The sequence below is a fragment of the Pituophis catenifer genome, unplaced genomic scaffold, assembly GCF_029215685.1.
Source record: "Pituophis catenifer annectens isolate HBS135680 unplaced genomic scaffold, rPitCat1.0.hap2 SCAF_2, whole genome shotgun sequence".
In the NCBI taxonomy this organism is placed as follows: domain Eukaryota; kingdom Metazoa; phylum Chordata; class Lepidosauria; order Squamata; family Colubridae; genus Pituophis; species Pituophis catenifer.
In genome coordinates, this window is record NW_027256882.1 from 119,716,132 (window position 1) to 119,742,225 (window position 26,094).

Consider the following 26,094-nt stretch of genomic DNA (forward strand, 5'->3'; position numbering starts at 1 on the left):
TCTTTGCATTTTATTGTCAACATCAGCAATTTTATAATCATTGTCTTTCATCTTAACATTAACTTCTGATTTAAGTTCTTCAACTTTAAAATCAACTTTCCCAATAAATTCTGCCAGGCCAGATGCCACTTCTGATATTTTTTTGGTCACCTTGTTTTGGTTCTGTTTCACCATATCTTTAACTTCATTAATTTCCTGCATAAATTCCTGATGTGATTTTTGAAGTTTATCATCTATCTCCTGTTGAGATTTTTGAAATTTATCATCCAAAGTTTTAGAAATAAATTCTTTTAAATCTCCCACATCAAATTCTTTTTTCTGAGTCTGTAGCTGTTGAGCAGGGGGAAGCTGCGTTTCATGTTTGTGTGTGGGGGATCCCCCCCCTGTTGCCTTCCCTTCCTGCTTCTTTGAAGCCATCCTGCCACGTAATCTAGTTTTTCTAAAGAGGGAAGTTCCTTTTCCTTTCCCTCCTGCACAAAGACTTCTAAAAAAGTCCCCCAGATTTGATCAGATAAAAGCTGAAGTAAAGCAAAGTCAAGTATTGAAAAAGGAGAAATTTTTCGCTTGTTTCTCTTATTACAAACAAGGCAACTTTGTAGCAACTTGGAAACTTTGTAACAAAGCAAGATAACTTCACCAATCCACACTCGCTGGCTCGTTAACTCTAAGGCTGAGCGCCATGTTTTTTCAAAGCACTTTCACTCATTCGCATTTTTCTCAGATTAAAAAGTCAACAAAGCGCTGATACTTGCGTTTCCAAGTTTCAGGGTTCAGGTAATTTCGCTGTTTATTAAGGCTGGTTCTTTTCGCTTTGAGTTTCCTGCAGCCGGCTTGTTCTGCAAAAGCAGAATCGTCCCACGTCGCCCGGAGTCTCAGCAGGTTGGGAGGGAGCCGCGCCTGTTCTCTCCCCAGAAACAATTCCCTGGGGGGTTACAGGGGCTCGACCTGTGCCCTGCGATCTCTGCTTCAACAATCCTGAGGATTTTGAAGTTTTCGAGCCGCTTCTGGGTCGCGAAGCGGCTCTACAGGCGGCGGGGCTGGCGGAGCTTCAAAAGGCACCGCCGTCGCCGAAGACAAGGAAACCGGAAGTTGGATGGATGGATCTTTATAGGTTTTTGTGACTTTGAAGTTTGAACTGTGGTGCAATGAAGGAACTTGTGTTCTGAAAGAGTGTTGGGCAATTCCTATTGTGGCCAATGGCTTTCATCCTGTGTTGTATCTTGGGTGAGGGGATGCTTTCTAATCCTACCATTCTGCCTTTGTTAGCTGTCAAACTTTGCTGCAAGGAGTTTCAAAATATCCTGTGTTGAATGGATTACTAAATCTGCATTTCTAAAAGCTGGTTTCCTCCATTTCTGCTTGGGGGCAGGGAGATTGGTGCTGGTTTCTGCCTCCCTTAATATTTTTTCCCATTTCTCTTTTAGGGGAAATAGCCTATCCTGCCTTTTTTAAATATTTCCCAAAATATTTCATTCTTCTAGTTGGGGGGGGGGGTGCCCCACAATGACATCATGGCCCCCGAGGCGTCCACGGAACACAGGTTGAGAACCATTGGGATAAATGATTCAGAATCTTAAAGGTCAGGCTGGAGGTTCCACAATTAACTTTAATTCAGTTTCAAAACCAGATATTGCTGATGAATTATCCTAATTCTGAGAACATAGAAGGAAGCATAGTAAATAAAAGAATAAGGGTATCATTTATATTTAATTATGATCAAGGGTGGGGATACATGTATCCATGTCTAAGATGTTTTAGCATGAAGTATAAAGAGCTACCATAGATTACAGTATATAGAGGCAAAATCTACAAATAAGTATTTTTTATTGTATACCTTAATTTAGGAATTTATATACAAACTTTATTGTAAATTCTGCTTTTCTGTTCTCTCGTTCTCACACTTTAGTTGTGATAATCTATTGAGGCAGGAAAATGAAATGAAACCTGTGATGCAGGCATCAGTATTGTATACATCAGCTTGTACTGTATCTTTCTGAGAAATAAAAGGTCTCAGCATGTATAGTAATGGATTGAAAATACATTTTCCACGACATTCTGCAGCATTTAAACATATTTCTAAGATTGTGGTGAGACAAAATAGGAAACTATAGTAATAAACAATGCCCACATTTTCTTCAACCAATGCATATCTGTGCTTTGAAGGTCACAACAAGTAGTTTGAATTAAATTTTAAGGTTGATTTTGGCATCATAATAAAGGAAAGAAATGCAAACTTTTTAAAGTTTAATTTTCTAATTTCTTCTATCAGAATCATTTAACTAATCTTGGCTGTCATTGAAAAAGCTAAGTGAGATTAGGTTTGATGACTGCTTAGATAGGAGACTTGGAAGTTCCAGTTGGGGAGTTTAGAAAAACATCATCCAAGGAAGGCAATGGCACATGACTTCCATATAGCTCTTAAGAAAACTAGCAGCACAGGACCGTGTGCTCATCATGAAACATTTGCTTTCATGTTTAAAGATCTATTTTTGCATTGCATATACTAGCTACTTATTGGTTTAGCCATTCACTTCCAAAGGATTACATTTCAAACTTATAAATGTGCTTTATTTTAGCTGTTTTAGGCATGTTGTTTTTTTATAACCTGCTGTATATTTTAGCTCTGTATTGTATATGCTTATGCTTATGGAATTTCAGAGGCTTGATAGTTTCATAATAGTAGCATCATTTTCTATAGGATGAATACTCATTTTTCCTGTGAGCCTGTAATGGAACTTTTTACCTCTTTTACAGTGTTTCTAATGGCAATCCGAAATAGTTGCCAGGGCTCTTATAATACTAGAATAAATGTCTGTTTGGTTATTTTAAAAAAGAGAGAGAAAAGTAGTAAAAATCTATTTTGCAATTCAAGCTTTGCCAGCAATAATTTCCTTTGCCCTCATCATTTCTAACCAATTACTATGTTGGTTCCATGGGTTTTACACTATCGTTACCATGATATAAAGGGAACAGACATTCCTGTTTTTTCCCCAATAAGTAATATTCACTACCCCTTAATTCAGAACTCCTCCATTTCAGTTCATGGAGGGCGAGCAGCATATAAATCATTTTTGGGATCTGTGTTGAATATAAAAGCTACACTCTGCCAGATACAACATAATCCCATTGGCATAATCCAAATATGCACTATGACAATCAAGAGCAGATGATATTTACAGCACTTAATATGGCCATCAGATTGTTCTGGCTAATCTTTTAGATGAGATACTTGATTTCAGGTTCTTGTATTAAAGTCTTCCATAACGTGTTTTCCTATTGGATTTCAACTTTTGAAATTCTTTTTTTTTTCTCCAATTTTTATTTATAAGTATAAACTAAACAGAACAATGAAACGTACAAAACATAAAAACATATAAACATCCATTTCACTACATGTCCAGTTTGTCACAACTATAATATACATTTCTCTTTGTTTTTTGACTCTTCCTTATTTGGTCATTCCCTTTTATCTATCTAATATTGATCTTTGTTAACCTATGTTTGTTCTTTGTTTCCATCATATTATATTTGGTCATTTTATTTACTTCCTATTGCTTCATCTCTTTCCTATCTTTCAACCAACTATACCACTTTTTCCATACTAAGTAAAAGTCATGTTCTTCCCTATTTTGTAATTCCTTTGTGAGTCTATCTAATTCCGCACATTCCATAATTTTATTGATTACTTTATCTGGTGTTTGTATATCACTACTCTTCCAGTGTTGCACGTATAGTATTCGTGCTGCTGTTATCATATGTATAATTAAATAGGTTGTTTCTTTTTCATAGTATCCATTCACTATGCCTAATAAGAAGCTTTCTGGTCTTAGTTCTATCTTTTGATGTGTTATTTCCTCTATTTGTATTTTGATCCTTTGCCAATATTGTTTCGCCATTGGGCAGGTCCACCACATATGGTAATAGGTGCCTTTGTGGTGGTTGCATTTCCAACATGTTGATGGCATGCCGGGGAACATTCTTGCCAATCTGGCTTTTGAAATTTTAACTTTTGAAATTCTAATGTCTATGTCCATTGGGAATTTTAGGAGTTGATTTAATATTTTTGACAAGTACAAGTTGGGAAAGCTTCTACTTACACTTCTTTTCAACATATTAGGTTTAAACATAAGTTAATGTTATGGTAGGTCAGTTCTGGGGATCAAACCCCACTGAAAATAACATTCTACAGGCTTTTTTAGATTTTTGGCTTCTGTTGGTGGTTTAAATTAGCTATCAAGACCACTTATAAAATATCCTTGAATCTGATAAGACAACTTTATAACTAAGGATTATGGTGTGATAAACTATTCTCACACCATATAGACTACGGTGTGAGAAAACCATTGGTTTTGGATTATGAGCAGGTTCATGCTGCCTTGTTTATAATTAGATGTTCTTGGAACATCTTCTAAAAAGCAGTGGGAGAGGCAGAAATGGGTAGATTTTGTTGTGAGGCATACAGTTCAGATTCTTCATATGGGGTGAGAATTCTCACACCTGTGTTCAACACTTGTTCCTATAGTCCATTTCCCAGGAGGCCTGCATTAAATAACCTTGTGTCTTGTATAAACATTGAAAACAGAATGGATATTGTGAACTTTTGAGCATTAATAGAGTCTACTCTCCCTGCAGAGTAAGTGGACAATGGGATAATTTTAGGGAAAGAATGAGAAGTTTCCAGAGGAAGTGTCATCTTCTTCTTGATATTCTGGTTTAGCCAAGTAGGTTTTCAGAGTGATATATTAACATCCTTTCCCAATTAGTAATATATAATTAGATTTTTAGATAATTAATTTTTTGCTGGTTATTGAAACCACATTGCTAATTTTTTTTTTAAGTAGACTATTTAACTTACCATTCAGCCGAAGCTAGGCCATGTGGTGATGAAGAAAAAAATAAAACAAATACAATAAGTCAAATTTGACAGCAGAATTATAATTAACACCCCTCCCCCACCACAAAAAAGCAGAAATTAATTACCATAGAAAGCTGAAAGGAAAAAAACATCTCGTTTTGCAATCGAGATAATTTCATAGTTGGGGTCTCACTACAAAGGAGGGTCTTCTCTGCTATACGCACTAAATCTAAACTGCTTTGATTCTTTTTTTAAAAAAATAATAAAACTGAACAATTAAACTATAAATTACAGGACAATTTGCATGGTTAAAGATCATTTTTAGATACCCTGCCTTCCAAATTGGTAGAGTTTTCTGCTGCATTAGAATAGAAAATGAAAGTTAATAGAGTTCATATAGGTTTGATATAAAACAGTTTCTGGAAAACTCATCCTTGAAAGCAATTTTGATGCAGTATTTGTACAGGTATGGCTTGAAAAATCTCTTTCAAGGGAAGCATGAGGTAAAGCAGATTTCAGTTACTAAAGAGGAAATGACTAAAACATGAATCATTGAGGCTAGGGATGCCTTTTCTAACTAGTAGTATACTTAGTCCAGCTGTCAAAGTTAGGAAAAGTACTTCTATGACAGCAATCATCTTTAAAACATTAATGAGTTTCTGCAGATGAAATCTTTCTCCCAATGGTTAATCATAATAATCTTTCTGTCTTCTATGGACTGAGCCTACATCCATCCTTGAAAATTCATAAGAGTTTAAATTTCCCCACGACTTCTATTTTATCACTTGAAAAAAAAAAAGTGAGAAATATATCTTCCTATTTTTGCAATGAATCATCAAATATGAAAACCTCTCCAAATGCTTCCAGCTGGCCAATGTATTATTTTTCCAATGCTTCCTTTTTTTCCCTTCCTCTAGGATTGTTTTTAACTGATATACGTACGTACATACATATATACATACTATTACTTCAGTATGAAACATTTGAAAGTTATTTCAACTGGAATAACAAGGTTTTTTACAACTTGTCAATCATTTCACATTTTAAAAGGAGCATGAAAGAAATCTAGATAACTTTTCACTTTTCTTTTGACATCTGATCTATGACAGGCAGTAAAGAGAACATAGTATATTAAATAGGCTTCTAATGCGAGTTTTTCCGGTTTGTGTATTTCATTGTTGCTACGCATTAAACTACTTTAATATAGATTAGAAGTTTAGCATGTGACTGGAGGAAGAAATATCTACCGGAAGCAGTGCCATTTTTTTACCAATGCAGGAATTCAGTTAAAAGCTTTGTTACATTAGAAGCTTTTTTGCTTATTGGTTTTATTAGTGTACATACTAGTTAACAGAGAAGAGGAAGGACAGGTCCCTAATGAATACGTAGTATAAGCAAAAACCTGGAAACCAATTAATGGAAGAAAAGGTTAGTGAGGAAAGAGTATAGGATTTTTTCAATTGCTAATCATTAGGAATATGGATTGGTGGATGAACCAAATGGGGAAGATATTATTGGAGACAAATCACTAATGCCGTTAAGATACATAAATCCAGTATAGGTAGTCCTTGACTTACAACAGTTCATTTAGTGCCCCTTCAAAGTTACAACGGCACTGAAAAAAGTGACTTACAACTATTTTCACACTTATGACCATTACAGCATCCCCGTGGTCATGTGATGTGCACTCAGATGCTTGTCAACTGGTTCATATTTATGACAGTTGCAATGTCCTAGGGTCATATTATCACCTTTTATGACCTTCTGAAAGCAAAGTCAATGGGAAAGCCAGATTCACTTAACAAAGGTATTATTAATGTAACAATTGCAGTGATTCACTTAACAAATGTGACAAAAAAGTCATAAAATGGAGCAAAGCTCACTTAACAAATTTCTCACTTAGCAACATAAATTTTGGGCTCAATTGTGGTCGTAAGTCGAGGACTACCTGTATTTCACAAACTGCAGAGCCTGGACTCAATGCCACACGTACTGTATGTAACTGCATGACCTCACATCTGCTGGCAATTGTAAGCAGCATCTCCATGCTGTTATCTTCACCTTGCCTTTCTTTGAAGTCACCAATGGCAAAGAAGGTAAAACAGCAATTAGTCAACACCCTGCCCCATACTTTAGCTTTAGCTTACTTTTTCTTCTTGCAGCTTCCTTTTATGTCAAGGAACAAAACATTTTTTAAACAACAATTGGCACAAGCTTGCCAGCAAAGCTGGGTTTTTGTTTTTAATGGAACTATGGGACAATTATATGCCAAATTGTGCCTTTCCTCTTGCAGAAGGATGGAATCTGGTTATTTTGGGGACAGCATCAGGGTTCTTGCCTGTTGCCCTAGGAGAAATGCTGCACCACACAGCATCGCACAATGACTTTAAGGAGTTTGCTTTCCCAAGCTGCTTGGTTTCCCCGATGGTATTGTGAGAACACAAAAGGTGAAACAGTGCTTAGATTGGTGCAGCTTTCACCTGTGGAGAGGTTTAAGTATCTGACTTAAAGTGTCAGACTTCCTCTTCCTGTTCATCGATCTGAGAAGTGAGAAGGAATTTGGTAGGATGTTAAAACCAAAATAAAGAAAAATGGAGTGTATAGGATGTCTTTGTATGTGGGGTAGGCAAGGGCATCTTCCCCACTGTGTGAGAAATGTATTGAGAGCTAAACTTTCCAAAGCTATGCAATTAACTAACTGTTACATAGCAGTAGACATGAGATACACAGAGCAAGTTTCCCCTTAAATGTGGAAAAGATGGGAAAAAGAAGCACCGGATTTAAACTTGGTAGAAAGATGGGACTTCATCCTAATTACTGCGAAGGAAAACCAAATGACTTGTGACCTCATTCTCATGCATGATATGGTTACTAGCTGTCTCGGTTTGAGCAGTTGGGTAAATTCTGCCAAATCTGAGCCAGCCAAAGTGACAACCCATAGTCACAATACTAGAGAGATAAGCAAATTGCTTATATCTCTATAGTACATTTGCGTATTCAAAACACAATTCTATATTGTTTTTAAGGCAAACTTTTGAATGTAAAAACATTTCGAAATGAGGGAATAAACATTGTATTCAGTTACCTCGAGATGGCTCTTTCCCCCGCCCCCTATTTGTAGATGGCTTCACAGATTTGTTTTGCCATGAGATACTAGTCATATTTCAATGTCGTTATTCTGAAATGTGTTCTTCAAGACATATGGATGAAGGCTTGGTTATGAGATTCAGCACTTAATCTGTCATTTAAATCTCTTAGTATGTTGAAGTATGCAATAAGCAAATTAAAAATAAAAATTTCAATAAAGGTTTTTCCATGCAACACAAAAAAATGGCCTGAAGTGCAGCATTTCATGTTGATGAACCTGTTAATAAGATTTGACTTTTTGAGAACAGAACAATGTATCCACACTTGACATTTTAACAAGGAGGCATCTATCCAGTGGTATACAATGACTAGTATAATTATCTTTTAGCTTTCTTTTTTTCTTTCTTTCTTTTAAATATCCCAGAAAAAGCAGGGAGTAGCTTTTTTGAATAAAAACTAAAATTTGTAGACCCTGCTGGGAATGTTTAAAGCAGCTGCTTCTTTTTATGGGCTTGTATTGTTACTCTCTGTACTTGATATATGATCCTATGAACCAGGCACATTTAATTTAAGATATTCCCAACAAGGTTTATATGGCCACCCACAAGTTCTCCATTTTACATGTTACCCTTCAGATCTGATCTCTGTACAGCACTAAGGGTAACATGGCTTTGCAATTGGAATGGAGGGTTGAGATTTTAAAAAATGATTCAACTAATACCAAAGATCTTTGATGTGAAGAAGACTGCTTTTTTTTTTTTTTTTTTTGCAGTGCTCACCTTACATTTTCCAACATGTTTAGGACCAGCAGGTGATTTTATGTGACAATCAAAGTATCTTTTCAGATCTACTTAAAACTGGAAAAAATACAGCCTGACTTCTACATATTTCTGGAAGTATATCAATTTTTTGGAACTAGAGTACATGGAAATATATATGTCCAACTATATATAAAATATATAAAATCAGCAATGACTAGATGTTGCGTAAAGCTGTAATTTTTTCAAAGGAGACTAGAATGATATCTTTTGTAACATCTGTATCACCTAGAGTGGACAATTTGGACTGTAATTTCCATTTTCATCAGCCCTATTTTATTAAATTTTCACTGAAAGTATTATGGTAATAACAGATAAATAGGAAAAAGTGGATTCTATCTTGGCTTTTAGCTTTGTTCTTAAAGGTACGTTTTCATGCAACTAAATGGGGGAAATTACATGGGTCCCTTTAGCATCACAAAATGTACTTATAAAATATTTTTTTAAAAGATGTTACAGCAAGAAAATTAATGGGAAAAAATGAACTTTTTAATGTATTTACTTTTTGTTTGTTTTTAAATATCTGTAGTCATTCCTAGGACAAACTAAATTCAGCCAATTGTTTAGTTGGGTTTAATCTATAATATTCATGTAGAAAATATCAATTAAACTTGTTACACTTAAAACAAATGTGGGAGGATTGCAAAATGTGTTTTGTCTCAATGGGTCAGAAAAAGCCAACTTTTGATGATGATATGTTATGCTGATGGTAGTATGTCATCACTGTAATATATAAACTATATTATATATAGTTTAGAAATAGTAAATAATTCGCTAAGATCCTGATAGAATATACCTATACATATGCTCAATTTGCTTGTCTGTATCTTTCTGTAAATAGGATTTTCTCAGTTGAAATTATTATTCACATGTGCTCATGTGGATCATATGAGGACCTTTAGGATAATTTAAAATCTTTAAATGCTTTTCTTTCATCAAAAGTGATGGCCTGTTGTATATTTTTGAACAAGATTCAAATTTGCTTCAAAGATTTCTTTCATGTTATAAAAATGAATTTCATATTTAATTTTGACTTGCGACAGCAAGTAAGTAAAGGATCTTGAGAGTGTATGCCAAGAATATATATTCCCACCAGAATCACCCAATATGTGAAGAGCATCCTACTGCCCAATTAAAGCAAATAGGCATCTGGGGGGTAACAATAATATAAAAAGATGCTGGACCTGAATGAACACATTTGCTTACAATGATTCCATACTGCCTGGGAGAAGACAATGAGAAATCAATATTTAACAAGCATATGGATAGACAATAAAAATTAATGATATAATGCTGGATGATGACCACTCAGGTTGGATAGTATTCAATATGCTACTGAAGAAGGACTGAGAGTTGTGGGTCTTTAACTAATAGTGCTTATGATATGGCTAGATTAAAGCGTTGGAGATATTTAGTTACTGATGTTGACCTGCTTGAAAAAAATTTTTGAAGCTGCAAAGAAGCATGAATATGGGAAAGCTTAACACAGTAAAAGATTAAATGAATCAATTACATGTTGACCTCTGAGATCATCAGCAAATTGAAATGAAGTGGAATTGGACATTTCAGACAGAAATTCATGCTGTATGCTACTCAGGATACATAAAATAAACAAACAGAAAAGAAATAGTGTTACTTTCATAGCAAGGATTGTATTTTGGTAGATGCAACCAATGAAAAAAATAGAATTAGTTAAAACTTTCATGGACAATCCTTTAATATTAAAATTATCCAAGTTAATGCTCCAATCATGGATGAAATTGATGAGTATTATGATATTACAATCAAGTTTTATCTGAAAGTGGCAGAACATGAAACCAAGATGTGCTACCGAGATTGGATATTGGAATGCCAACATTGGAAATATTAAGAAGAAAACATAAATAGTCTGCATGTCCTAGGAAACTGAAATGAAGCACAGCATGGTTTCCTAGCTTCTGCCAATCCAGTGCTTTTGTCATGGGCTACAATTCAGACTCTTAACTCCTATTCTAATTCTATAACATTGCTCCAGTCGAGTCTATGGATTGTCAGACTTGGGAATTGTCAAACCATGATGATCTGAGGAGGCCAATCAATCATAGGCATCTTGTGATCAGCTGTAGCAACTGGATGAGGAACCACAACCCCCAAGCCTCAGATCTGCATGCAATGGCGAGTAGAACAGCTCCACTCAATGAGATTCAATGAGGTTGATGATATTTTCAAGAAAATTACAGTATAGTAATTTGGAAGTAATGTTGGAAGTTTCTTAAACATTGCTGAAGTATTAATAGCAATATTTTCTGATGATTTTTTTAAAAAGAATGTTCATCCTTTAGAATAATTATTTTAAAATAATTGGGGCCTAAAAAAAGCTTGATTCCCCCCTCCCCAGATTTTGAATAAAGAAAATAAAACTGAACTATTCTGCCAATATTTGAAGTTTTTATGATTTCGCTGAAATTATTTTTTAAAAAAGATGTATGAATTATTCACTCAAAATAATGCTGCTTGTGGTTTTTTTTACTTTGTTAAACTCTATTCTTTGTTGGAAAAAGCAAGCCAGATTTTTTTAAAAAGATAATGATTCTCCTAGGGTATCATGGCAAAAACATCTTCCAATCTCTCAATAATTCATTTAACTGGAATGCTCTCTGTTTTTAATGATGTCATCAGTATGTCTCTGATTGCTTGTAATGAAGACCATTTCATTTTGAAGAAAATTAATCTGAACAAGATCTGATTAATTAATTGCTGTATATGATATATGCTTCCTAATTCTGAATTCTGTATTTCTCTTTAAGGACTGAAGAATACTATTATGTTAAACAACAAAAATTAAAAAAAAACACCTATTATGAGATGTTCCACACATTTAAATTGAGATTTAATTATTACACTGAAGGTCTTTGGCTAATTATTTAAATTAAACCCACCTTATTATGAAATGGTTTGATGATTTTGTTTGGTCTTTGTTTTGTTTGGCCTTTGTTTTTCCCATAAATTTCAGGGACATTTGTTATCGTATGGCCAATACAATCCCATGAAAAAACAAGTGCTTCATTCTGAAACATGAATGTGAAGAATTATTCAACCCAATTTTTTTCTCCTCTTTGGAGTGCAATAGACACCATTAAATTAGAAATGAACACCCTCAACTCAGTTCAATACAGCTTAAGGTTTTCAGCAAGTTTGAAAAAGTATGACCACTCTGAATGCTTTCCTGTCAATACTCTATAATTCTATCTCTCCCCAACCTAGTTTTCAAAAAGAAGAAGAGAAAAATTGACTGCAGAAAGAATCTTGATATTTTCTGTCTCTCCCTCATGATAGTTCCTAACCACCATCCCACTCCCCAGGCCCCTTGAAAGTCTGTCCTACTCCTCCTCTGGTTTTCTCCCACATAGTCTATTGGAAATGGCTGAAAAGGCTTATCTACAAACAGAGACTTAATTTGGAGGGTTTTTATGATTACTAAGAGTGGAGGGTTTAATTCTAGGACACACATACTCCTAATCAGCACCATTGCAAGTTAAATCAACTATATTAAAATGAAGACTTAATTCCTTCCTAAAGGCTTGAAGGGAAGTATATCATTAAGTGTGGCATTAGATACAGTGCAATGTTGATATTTAAAGTAAAATGCACTGTTTGACCCTTGGATTTATGTATCATGTAGGTTACAATGCAGCTAGAGGATTCTCAAATCATTATGATTATGTCTTCTGAACCGATCTTTAGATAGAAACACTCTGAAGTGGTAAAGCACTTAAATTCTCTGCTTTTTGACCACACTTAGTCTTAATGCAGGGGAAAAAATCATAGCTACTAGACGTTTATCGTGACCTTTAAAAAAAAGCTATATTCTTCTAGAGTAGTTTTATGTGTACTAAAATGCTTTTGAGTTGTAATAATAAAAATAAATATAAATCTGCAAGTTCAAGGGAAGAACTTATGTAAGCTGTTGAAAGTAAGTTCCTGTTTTCTCTCATGCATACATTCCTACTCTTTACGCTAAGGTAGTCAATGCATCACTGTCTACCCAAGAAATACAAATAGCGTAAACATGGACATGTCTGTGCTCTTTAAAAAGTATAAAAAAAACCTCTCCTGTCTCTGTAGTGTTGCTGCTGTTCAAGAATTCTGATGCAATTCAAGCATAGTTTGAAGTGGGTTGTTATTTATTTTTATTTTTTAAAAAAACCTGCTTCTTTATGACAAAAGTGGAGCTTTTCTGTTCTTATTTTTTTATTGTGAGGGAAAATCAGCTTGAGATTTGATATGCATCACTGTGTCCAGAAAGGGTGGATAGGAAGCATTTGGGCTTTAATTTGCCAAACTGACTCCATTAGTAATCAAATTAGTTTTTACTTGGATTAGTTTTTATGTTGCTTAATGTATTGCAAGAAGCCAGACAGTGTGGGTTTGATTATTAGTGTATTGTGTATACTGAGAAATTAGGTCAATCCAGCTAAAGCTAAGTTTAATGTGTTGTACAAGTGCAGGCAGTAACTCGGTTCTCATGGCATGCTAAATTTCTCCTCCTGGCTGGTGGCTGAGTAAAAATCCCTGGAAGGAATTTCAATATGTTGGTTAGCATAAATTTACCCTCTTTTTCCTCATCGAAACAGTCATCTTATCTGCGTAGCAACAGAATCCATGTGAAAATCTATATTTCTTATAACTGAATCCTTGCCTTCACTCAACTAAACTAGGATCTTCCATGCAATGAATGGCTTCCCAAGACCAGAACTAGAGGTGGTAGAAATGGGACCACTATGATTCTGTCACTCCTCTTTAGGGATGAGGGCTTGGGGTATTTGAGGCTGAAGTGGCTGTAAATCATGCAGTCTGTTGCATCACTATCATTTGATCAAAGAGCCAATTTTGCCTAGTGTCTAAGGTTCCAGTCTAGAAACCAGAAACAGTTTTAATCCTTGTTAAAAGTCAGCTAGGTGATCTTGGACCAGTCACTCTCTCAGCCCAACCCACATCACAGGGTTGTTATTGTGGGGAAAATAGGAGGAGGAGAGAGAATAAGTTATGTTCACTGCTTTGAGTTATACATAAAGACAATGAAGGGGGTGTAAAAACCCTAAAAAAATACCTCAGGTGTCTTCTGGTCGTGATCCAACACTATCAGGTTAAAAAAGAATGGTTGATCCATGTAAATCAGATTGAATTAACTACTTAATATCCCTTTTATTTCATAGGAGACTAATAAATTGGAATGTTATTTTGTGGAGAAAAGACTGATGTCCATGAATTAGTAGGGCATAGGGCTAGTAGGGAGTAGGGCGGTATATAAATCAAATAAAATCTAAATCAAAAATCTAAAATTGGTAAAGGAAATTCATTCTGCCAGACAATCATAAAATTGGAAGGATTATTAAGGCTACAGAATCCAGTCCCCTGCTTATGCCAGTAATCTGAATTAAGGCATTTTGCCACAGATAGTCATTCAACATTTTCTTGAACAGCTTGAGAGATGGGGAATGTATTTTCTATCTGGATTTTGTTTTTGAACTACTCATTCTTTCAGATATTCTCTTTTTTTAGACATTCAATCAGAATGTCTTTCTCTAACTTAATACCAGTATGTCTTGCATTGTGGAACATAGTGAAGATGATGTTTTATCTTTGGTGGGATAACCGTGGGGATGCCTGAAAACTGCAGTTTATGCACATTCAAGTCTTACTGTGTACATTTAAATCTTATTCAGAATGTTCACCATGTGATCAAGTTGTGTCTTTTATAAGATCATTTAGATGACATTGGCTTTTTGCAAGTATCATACATTCAATTCTACCGTCTACAGGAAGGAACCCTAATGGATCTTCTTAAACTGAAATATTTCCACATAGTTTTCCGCCATAGATATCAGTTTCTTTATAATATTTTTTGCCTGTTTTCTCTGAAAGGGGCACTTCAATTAATTGAAATAAGGAGTATCATGCCCCAAACTGGATAATGAATTTAAGGTAAGGTCTTACCACTGCATAATAGATTGAATACATTTGTCCTTTTTAGATTGTTATTTTCATACTGACTCATATTCAGTTTATATCAACCTTGGTATTGAGATAATTTCACTTCTACCAATGTCAACTCAAAGACTCCATTCAACTGGATTTATTTTTTCTAAAAGGAAAAAATATTCACTAACCTAATAATGTACATTTACAAAATAGGTTTAAAAAAATTCAATTTAAAAATAGAACCTTATTTATTTAAGAGCTACCATGAACTATTACTTTTTTAAAACACATCATGTTTATCTATTTTTTCCATGTAATAATTTCAAAATGCAGCTGAATGTTTATACTTCTTTGTTCTAAATCTTTGAGGAGCACATTGTTCTCTGGCTTTGCAGTTCTCTTCCGTAATAAATTGAAGTATTTTCCTTATTTGCCCCCACCCCCTATATCAGTGATGGCTAATCTTTTTGCCATCGCATGCCAAAAGTGTGGGGAGCGTGGGAGGGTCGCGTGTGTGTGTGCCCACACCCATAATTCTCTGCGCCCTGCCCCCCCACACATGCACATGTGACCCTCCCGCACTCACCACACTTTTGGCACTCGATGACACAGTTGGCCCGGTAGGCCCGTTTTTTGCCCTCCCCAGACTCCAGAGGCTTTCTAGGAGCCTGGGGAGGGCAAAAATGGCATTTTCCACCCTCCCGGAGGCCTTCCGGAAGCCAGGAATGGCCCATTTGCTGACTTCCGGTGGGACCGGAAAGCCCAATAATCAGCTGGCCAGTGCACGCATGTGTGTCAGAGCTGAGCTCGCGTGCCCACTGATATGGCTCCATGTGCCACCTGTGGCACACGTGCCATAGGTTCGCCATCACGGCCCTATATCCTTTCATCTTTCCTGCAGTTAAAATTCAGAATAAAGATAAAAGAAAATGGTAATGCATTGCATTTTGAGTACTGTATGATAGGTTTCAGGATTTATTGCACTTTTGGATGAATTAGAATATAATAACAATTAGTTTTTATGTCTAAAATTTGCATTTATGTTTCAAAATATTCCCTCTTATGCCACTTTTCTTTGCAAGTGTATTGTATTTTTCTTTTCTGAGGAGAACAGGTAATTCTTAAATTAGCTTCAGTTAAATAGGATAATATAATGCTTGTTTTGCAATAACTAGTGACTTACACTGAGGCATAAGTGTGTTTGATTAATAACTTTGAATTGTTTGATTGAAGAAATAGAAAAATAGTCTTTTTTTCCTTGTCTTTTCAATTATTACATTTGCGATCTCTAACAGAGCAAAAGTGTATGTATGTTCATGTGCCAGGGCATCAACTCTCCTAGCCCAGTTTTGTGTCATCTGCAGATCTGATAAAGTGTTTCCTGCATATTATCAGTTGATAAAATAATGCTAAATAGTATAGAGCCCAAGACCTAAGGCCTCAGGTATTCTACTCAAATCCTTCAAGAAATGAAGATTGTTCAAATATGAGTTTTCAGCTGGTAACATATCCACCTAATTGTCATGCCAGCCAGCTCACACTTAAATAGTTTGCTAATCAGAATGTCATGGGATACTTTGTCAAATGCTTTGTTAAAATCAAAATTTATCATATGTACAAATTATGAAATTATTTATCTAATTTTTTTAAAAAAATAAAGGGTTGGCCTGAGAGAACTTGTTAACTAATCTTTACAAATTTCTGTCCATTTCTGCATAGTTTCCAAATGCTTGTGTCTACTCTAGAAACTACCAAATATTGATATCAGGTTAAATGGCCTGTGCTTTTCTCCAATTTTCACTTTTTTGACAATAGGATATAATAGTTGTCCGCCTACAGATGTCTGGCACTTGACCCTTTCTCCAGGCAACAGATAGAAATTCCATTGATGTCAGATGGAATTGACCTTATCCTAAAGATTTAGACTGAGAGAAAGAGAGAGAGAGAGAGAGAGAGAGAGAGAAGAAAGAAAGAAAGAAAGAAAGAAAGAAAGAAAGAAAGAAAGAAAGAAAGAAAAAGAAAAATATTCTTTGACTATACTGCTATCAATCCCAAACTTCAATCATAATGTTCACAATTATTTGGTTAGATGCATATGTTCCTGTTGGAGAATAACAGAACAGTTGGAAGGGATCTTGAAGGTCTTCTAGTCCAACTCCCTGTTCAAGTAGGAGATTCTACACCATTTCAGACAAATGTTTGTCTCTTCTTAAAAACTTCCAATGTTGGAGCACCCATAACTCTTGGAAGCAAGTTGTTCCACAGATTAATTGTTCTCAGTGTCAGAAAATTTCTCCTTTGTTCTAGGTTGGCTCTCTCCTTGATTAGTTTCCATTCCATTGCTTCTTGTCCTACTTTCAGATGCTTTGGCTAATAGGTTGATTCCGTCTTCTTTGTGGCAACTAAAGAAATATCTATTTCCTTAGATATTGGAAAACTGCTATCATATCACCCCTTGTCCTTCTTTTCATTAAGCTAGACATATTTATCTTAGAAGACTTATCAAAACAAGATTTGCGTCGCTCTGTCTTTTCTTGTTTAGCATTACACCATTTCACTGAACACCTGGTATACCAATTATTTTCTTTTTATTTCAAAGGTATCTGAAGAAGCTCTCTTTAGGGATTTTGGCACCTTCTCTGCAATTCCAGGCTGGCTCTTTGTATTCTTCCTTGATGGTCTGCTTCCTTTCATGTGCTTTATATGTTATCCTATTATATATAATATAATTACCTCCTTTTTATTATCTGTGTTCCTTTTGAATAAGTAGTATCAATCAGTTACTATAAATCATCAGAGACTTCTCACCACATTACCTAATTGCCCTTGTTTGGAATTTAAGTTCATATTGCTTATTTCCCTTACTATAAGCATTAATAGAGAGCCAGTTGATGTAGTGGTTAACGCATCAGCTTAGAAACTCGGAGACCATGAATTCTAGTCCTGTCTTAGGCACAAAGTCAACTGGGTGATGTTGGACCAGTTACTTTCTCTCGGCCCCAGGAAGGAGACAGTGACAAGCCACTTATTAAAAACCTTTTCAAGAAAACTTCAAGAACTTGTCCAAGCAACATCAGGGATTTGGATGCAACTAAGCAGAAGCCCGGGGGGGGAGGGGTTTACTAAATAATGTTATGATCCAGTGCACTTTCTGTTTTTTCACCAAATGGTTGAAAAGACCACATTAGAAATACTGTATATTTCAACTTCCATCTACAAGGCTTAAGTTTTTATTAGTCTCCTTCAGTGAGTCAATTTAAAATTTTCATCATCATGTTCACCATAATTTTGGCTACATAGACTTTTACCAGTTTTTGTAAGATGTGATCCATTCTGTTCTAGCAATCAGTCTTCCAGATAATTCAGACAATAGCTCCAGAAATTAAAACTCTCATGTTGACATCATTTGCATAGTAGTCATTTACTTTCAGAATTCTTTCATTTTGCATCCTATGAAAAGGTGGATGAGAACATCAATTGAAACTCCAGATTCTTGCCCTTTCTTCTTAGTCTTAGGCACCTTTGCTCCTCTTTTAAGTCTTATGGGAGAAGCCAATCATCTCCAAGTCCTACTACCAAGTCGTTCCTTTTGTTTTAACTGTTCTTACCTTCTGGCAGCTCTGCGCATGCGCGCACTGGGAACAGGCTCCCCCTGTTCCTCTGCCTCACTGAGGTCCAACTCTGGAGGCTCTGGAGGCAGCACATACCTCCCAGATGGCCCTTTCTCTGCCTCTGATGCAGAGCCCTCGTCCGAGCCTTCCCCAGATTCCAGGACTGGCCCATGTTCCTCCCCAACCTCCTCACTGTCGGATTCTGCTGCCAGCTCTGCAGGCTGCCAGCAGACCACAACATACAGGATGTCCAAAGAGAGAAAATAGCTACATAAAAACCTTGCAAAATAATCTAGTGAGTTGTAATGTAGAATGATAATTTCCTAAGGGAAATATTAAGGAGATTGAAGTTGATTTAGCCATGCAGTTTATTAGGTGTTAATTGAGGCTATACACTTTCCTTTTTCTTTTTTCCTTTATGCGGTATTTCTCTCTCTCAGAGAACAATGTTAGATTGCAGTATGTCATGTGCACACATATTTGCTCAGAAATTCATGTTTTCTTTGTAATTGTAATGATTTACACTTTATACATTTAAAATTTGGTATTGTAAAATATTGCAAAACTACGTGAGTCATTTGTATTTGTCTAGGGAAAAAAGGTAGGAATGGCCTACAAGCTACTATATATTAAGTAGCAATTCCCAGTTTATAAGAACATAAATTATATCTCTATGCAAATCTGGGTAGTTGGTAAATTGTTAAAGTCATTGAAAAGCAAGGAAACAACAACACCAATAAAAATAAATAAAAATAAAGATGAGCAAAATGACAAAACTAGATGTGAACAATAAAATAAAACAAAAAAATAAAACAAAGGGGACTTCAATCACCCCATCAAAGGTAAAGTTGTAAACTTACTTGTATACCAAGCATCAGGTAACATCCACTATATTAACTTTAATAGTCATACAACCCGTTCAATCCTATTTTATTCTGTTTACTGTTAAGAATCTTGCCTAGGAAACCTACATATTGGTTCAGAATAGTAGAAGTATGAATGTATTGCACTGTGAGTGCAGTTTTCATCTACAAAAGTGATATCTGTGCATGAATCATACAATACATATATGAAATGGCCTAAATGTATATGCTCAAAATTGTCATTTGTATAGATCCATTTGGAATGAAACCTGCTTAAGGCATATTCAGAAGCAGAGGTTCAAGTTAACATTTAATTAAAATTTCCTAATGAAAAAAAAAAGTACTCTTTTCGGATCCTCCAGCTAAATTGGTCTCAGTTTCCATAAACCATTTTTCAAGGCAGTCATCCAACGTACTTGAATTATCCAAAATATCTGACAAAAGGTTTGTTGGATGGAGAGGGCTAATGTAAAATCCTGCTTTGGAATTTCTTTTAATAAAAAAGCAGAAGAAAATGAAATCAAATCAGTAAAAACAATAGGAGCAATTAAATGCTTTTTTAAAAATAAAAGACATTCAGTGGCTTGGACCAATCATTTTTTCTCAGCCCAACTCATTTTCCTGGGTTGTTGCTGTAAAGATAATATGAAAAGGGGGGGGGATATATAAATCAAATATATAAGAGATATTTTTTAAAAAATATTCTGCTTGTAATACCAATAGTCACACAATTCAATAGTTATTAAAAATAGAAACCTTCCTGTCACGCACTCAAAAAGTGCAAGCAAGTAGCAAAGAAAATTAAAGTTTATTAAAATAAACAGTCATACATCAAAGACACAGAGAGGAAAAAAACATAGCTTGGATGTTCAATAAAAGCCTATTAGTGTGCAAACAAAACACATCAAAAGAAACTATGAAGTCCAAGAACTTCTACTTGTTATTGCTATGGTACAAAATTTGGCCATAGTACTAGAGATTTCCTGATCCTGATTGTTTAGTGGATAGTAGTGAGTTGCCATATGACAGGACTTTGAATTGTTTGTAATAAAATGGAAGATTAAATCTACCTCCAAGGATAATAGATTGGACAAGTACACAAACTAGTATCTCAATTTCAGATTCTGAATAAATAGTTAAACACACTTGTGCTTACCATTGAGGGGAAGATACTACTGAGCACAGTATCCAGATGTGCCAGTATGAAAGCTATCCTATGAACTGGGACCAGTAAATGATACAAATATTGGGGAATGTTAAAAAGAGGACATATGAAAATATTGTGGCAGAGATTTGAAACTTTGGTTCTATATCTTTGTTAATCAAGATCTAAAATTTTCTGCTTAAGCTCTCTTCAAGTTTCATCCAAGTCTACAGACTCGGGGGCAAGTCACCAGTAAGCCAGTCATTCGTTATTTGTTTCTTGCAAGGAGACTGGTATCTGTCTGCCAAAACTAAGAGGGCTAAAGATTTGTATTCACCACCACCACCACCCATTCAAATTTATTTAAGATTCCTAGTGACTACCTGGACAAGTCCATGAAATTTTTGTGGCAGCATTTTCAGCAGAGGCCTTACCTTCTTCCTAGATCTAAGAAAGAGTGACTGAATTCAAAATAGCTTCATGCCGAAGGGAGGACTAGAATTTGTGATTTCCCAGGTTGTACCCTGATGTCTTAAGCCACCATGTCAAATTGGCTCTCTCAGTCAGAGTAACTAAAATCATTTTAGTACCATATGCAAACCTGAAGCAGACCCAGATTCATCTAGATAATCTACTTGGAGGTAGATTGGTAGTATCCTCTCTATTACTGTTCCTAATAAAGACAAATTTGCAAATAGTAGTAATTATCTTAAATCACACTGTTCATTAAGTTCGAGAGAGGCCAGTGAGTATAAATCTGCCATGCCTCTTATATGAAACAACCTTGATTACCCTTACTGAAGATCTGTACCAGATAACAAATTTTGAAAATGTTGCCTGTTCCTCAGCCTCCCCAAATTGTTTCCATTACATATGATCAAGGTGCTCCCATAAACTAAGCATAACTGCGATGTCTAATTTGAAGTGGATGCAAGCAGCACACTATCAGTGTTCTTTGCAAATTTATTATAGCAGTTTGCTGAGTAGCTGAGTAGCTGAGTGGCTGAGTTCTTTTCTGGGATAGCTTTGAGCGGTCTGCCCAACATCTGTGAAAGGTCTATTAGGGTAAAATGCAATAGTGATAGAGAAATAAACCCTCTTTGACCCCATCCTTACTATTAGACAGACATAATTATGTAGTCTTTTGTGCTTGGGTATTTTTCTGCAAGTTTATTTGGGTTCACTCTAAAAAGTTGCCACTTCTCTTTATTGTCTGGTGCTGCTCATAAAGCCATACAATTTTTTAGGCTTCTCATAGCTATGGAGGGCAGTCAGGAGCAATAGTGCCAGTGGCCCTTTTCAATTCCACACTAAAACAAGGCCTTAACAAAATTGCCATCTGTGTTGCCTGAAATATCCCTCAGATTATTTGGGGATCCCAATCCTGTGGATTACAAACTACCTAGGCAAATTATTTAAATCAGTTGGTTGATTAAGCCTTTCATCTGTATTAAGGTATAACATTTTAACTGGTTCAAGTGAGTTTATTCAACTGAGAATCATGAAATACCGAGAGATAAAGCAGTATATATCAGTATCGTGCTATTGTGGTACAGGCCTCATCTGGAGGTACTGATGTCTAGAGAACTAATCATAAGATACTGTATCTTACTCTTCCCAGCATCCTTAGTGGGCTGAATGGATGTTTCCAGAAGAAGAGATTTATTTTATAAAGATAACTGCATCTTCAGACTTCAAGGAATGTCAGAAAGAGCTGCACTTTTTGTCTAATTAAGCCTTTCCTAATGCGGTGCTTTTTAGATGTGTTGAACTGTAATTCACATAATCTCTAGTTATGCAATGTATCTCTTTGAATACTTTGACAAGAAATCTTTGTTTTTGTCAGAAGCCTGAAAGCATTCTTTATAGAGACAACCTTTACAATCATAATTTGTTTACTTGATTGAGCTAAGTGCAATTTTGTATTCAATACATGTGAATAGATAGATAAAATAAAATACTGTTATTAATATCTAGACAATTACATCCCCAAACTTTAATCAAATATTGTTGATTCTTAAAGAGAAAGCAATACTTATGGATAATTGCTTACATGGTACTTAATAGCCATTATTCCTATGCTTTCTCTTTTAATTAAAGGAACTTTTTTTTTAAAAAAAATGAGATAATATCATACAGAGTCTGGCGCCAAATATTTTTATATTTTCTATTTTGGAGGGCAACACTATTTATTTTTTAAAACATTAATTTTGTAGACAGTGGTGGTCAGTTGAAGAAGTACTCTTTGGTTTGGTTATTTCAAGTAGCAAAATAAAAAATAGTAAAATTTTCAACCTATTTTTTCCCTCTCTCTTCTATCATTTCAGGACTATACTTTGACCATGTATTTTCAACAAGCATGGAGGGATAAGAGGCTTTCGTATAATGTAATACCTTTAAATCTTACACTGGACAATAGAGTAGCAGATCAGCTTTGGGTTCCTGATACCTACTTCCTGAATGATAAGAAGTCATTTGTACATGGTGTCACCGTGAAGAACAGAATGATTCGTTTACATCCAGATGGGACAGTTCTCTATGGTCTCAGGTCAGCATTAAACATTTTGTATGGCTGCATTCTATATATAAACCAACAGGCTAATTCTCTTTTTTCTTTTTCTTTCTCTAGTTTTTCTTTTTCCTTTTCTTTCTCTAGTTTTTCTCTTTTTTAATGTACGTTGTGTAGAATTTTGCCAGCTTTCCTCAACTTTGTGCTCTTCAAAACAGTTGGCACTAAAGTCCCATAATCTGAATGTCATTATGGCATTTTCAGTCCAAATCTTCAGGAGGGCACTAGATTGAGGAACGCTAATATACAGTAGGTCTTGTAACAAAACTAAATGCCTTAATCACAAACAATGCAAGTGACTTCAGTGAAGAAACATCTTACAGACATGTATAACTCTATATAAAGACCTTTGCTTAACTATTGGGGGGGGGAAGAACAGTATGGATTGGATGGTGATACCTCTTTTTTATTTTAAATGGTTCTTGTCACACAATAAAAAATTGCAAAACAGCAGCAGCAAACCAATATTGATATGTAACAGCTGAAAATAGGTATTAGAATTATACTGTGGCAGAATATTGAGAATGGTTTGATGTCTGTGAATTTCAAGATAAAGAGTTCTGCAGCAAAGATGCTTTCTTGTTACAAAACAGTAATATGTATATTCATCCTTGGGATGGGAAGATTTTTTTTTATAAAGTGTCAAGAAAAGATTTTCTTAACTCATTCCTCTGCCTCTTCATTTGTCCCCAAATGTCCCCTACATATGTACTTCCCGATATGGTATGAAAAATGCACCTGTGGATAATTTGAAATTGAAGATTATACAAAAGCCAAGAAAATATTTAGCATTTCTTGAACCATCTTGTCTCTAAAATTTAAAACACACACACACACACACACACACATTTTACAGCCAAGAATTGTGTGGATTATCAGACCTATGTTGTCACATAACACTTAAGTGAGTCACAAAATAACTCAACGTAAAATCCTTACATGAATTCACCTATATACGTTGACTTGTAAAAACAGGAAAGTAAACTTTTATATATAGAAAGAACCGTCAGAAAACAGAAAACTTATTATTGTTTTTTGTGTTGTAATTTCTTCATGCAGTGACTTAGCATTTGACATATACATGAACTTTAATGGGTTTACGAAAGCTGGGCAAAAGAAAAAACCCTATTTTTTAATCCATCTAATCTAATCAGAAAAAAATATTGTATTAACAAGGCAGATTAAAAATTTAGTCTTCTCTAAGCCTTCTCCCATCAGATTGCTGTCCAGATGTGTTACATTTCAGCAGCACAAATGCATTTCCTCTAGGAATTCTGGAAGTCTGACACATCTGAAGGACAACAAATTGCAGAAGGTTGATTTAACTCTCTAGAAGCAGTGCTATCAAAGAAGTAGCTGCTAATTTATGTGACTAATATGATCTCCTTAAGCTAAATTAGAGAGCCAGTTTTGTTGTAGTGGTTCAGGCATCAGGCTAGAAACCAGGATACTGTAAATTTTAGTCCTGCTTTAGAATTAGATGAAACCAACGGTGATCTTGGGCCAATCACTTTCTGTCAGCCTTAGGTAGGAAAAGCATTAGGTAGGAAAAGCCAATAAAATTGCAGGGACTAGTCATAGGACTCAATACTGACTTGAAGGCACACACTTGAAGGCACACACAATACAAACAAATGTCAAAGCACTTCCTTGTAATTTCAGTTTTATATTTAAAAACAATAACATTCAAAATCCCAATATTATTGCAAAGGTAAGTACTGTTGAAAACAGCATGATTTTATATCAAAATAAGTTTGGAATCAGGATTTCTGCATTTAGTATTTAGATATCTTTTTCTTCCCTAAAACAATCCTTTTCAGAATTCAGCTAGAGCTTTGATATGGAATATGAATGCTAATCAAGGCATTTTGACTCGGCTTTAAGAATAAGCAATTTTAAAAATTGCAATAAAATATTTTTGCAATCTTGTTTGGTGTTGGTCAGTATACAATTAGGAGGAAAAGAGTGGGAATACAATTATATGGCAAGATACTGTAATTAAATTTAGGCATATATGTTTCTTCTTTACTTTCCATCTAAATGTATGAGTGACTTGCAGTTGCCCTGTATTCTGCCACATATCTATGCAAATCTCATATAATGTATAAGAATGTCAGGACACCACTTCCTTTTAATCTGCCAGCTGTATGAACAGATGGAAAGTATGTTACAAGACCAGAGGGAGATGTCAAAATTCAAACCACAGGGAAAGGAACAACATGCAGACTTTTATTTTTCTTTTACCATTATATAAAAAATATACTGTAGATATTGAAAGATAGCACTAATCACCAGATTACTATTTGTTTTTAAAACAAAATGTCTTGGGATGTGCAATGAAAATAGCATGTTCTTTCAGCTTTTCTTTGCTTTGTGGGAATAAATATTTGAATACAATTTTTTCCCCAGAAAAATATCTGGTTTTTTTTTTATATAGAAATAATCTGAAATCTGATTCATATTTGAGAGGAATAAATCAAAGGAACCAGTGAGATATTGAGATGGTTCTGTTATTAATATGTTCAGTTCTCTCTCTGCTCAGTTTTTATTTTTATTTAATAATTGTTATTGTATATTAATTGTTTTTTAATCTTATTGTATGCCATTCAGAGTCACTTTATCTTGAGATGGGCAGCAATTTAAATTGATATGCAAACAAATAAATAAATAATCAAATAAATAAATAAATAATCAAATAAATAAATAAATAACTTTATATTTCTGGCAGTTTTCTTAATTGATTCAAAACAATTTAAGATACCTCATTTTTTTTTACTTCTCTCAATAACTTAAACTGAGATAAAGTGGCCTGCCTGATACTTCTCAAATCATGAGTTAAGATTCGAATCAACAACCTCAATACTATAAACTGTAAGAATGCATATATTATATTTTTTCTTAACATTTGTAAATAGCTGCATGACCTCATTTATGAGTAAATTAATTTTAGTTAAAAATACCCAACTGATATATTTACTAATCACTTTTTCTTTTAGAATATTTATTTTTTTATTTAAAAATATAACATACTTAGACATCATTTGCATTTAATTCTTTGTCAGTTACTCTAAAGTTAGTATTCATCTTTATGATGATGATCGCTAAACATAGTTATTCAATTTGTAGTAAGATTTACAGACCTCAGATGGAAATACATAAAATTACTGATTAAGTTAGGGGAAAATT

The 26,094-nt window shown here is 34.8% G+C and overlaps 1 protein-coding gene across 2 annotated transcripts in view; it reads left to right on the top strand.

Annotated features, from left to right (window-relative positions):
* Window positions 1-26,094, top strand: part of GABRB2 (gamma-aminobutyric acid type A receptor subunit beta2) — a 121,871-nt gene that overhangs the window by 13,666 nt on the left and 82,111 nt on the right. For both annotated transcript variants that reach the window (XM_070934274.1, XM_070934275.1), the window contains exon 4: window positions 22,667-22,887. In XM_070934274.1, coding sequence (XP_070790375.1) covers window positions 22,667-22,887 — 221 coding nt within the window. The remainder of the gene's footprint in view (window positions 1-22,666; window positions 22,888-26,094) is intronic.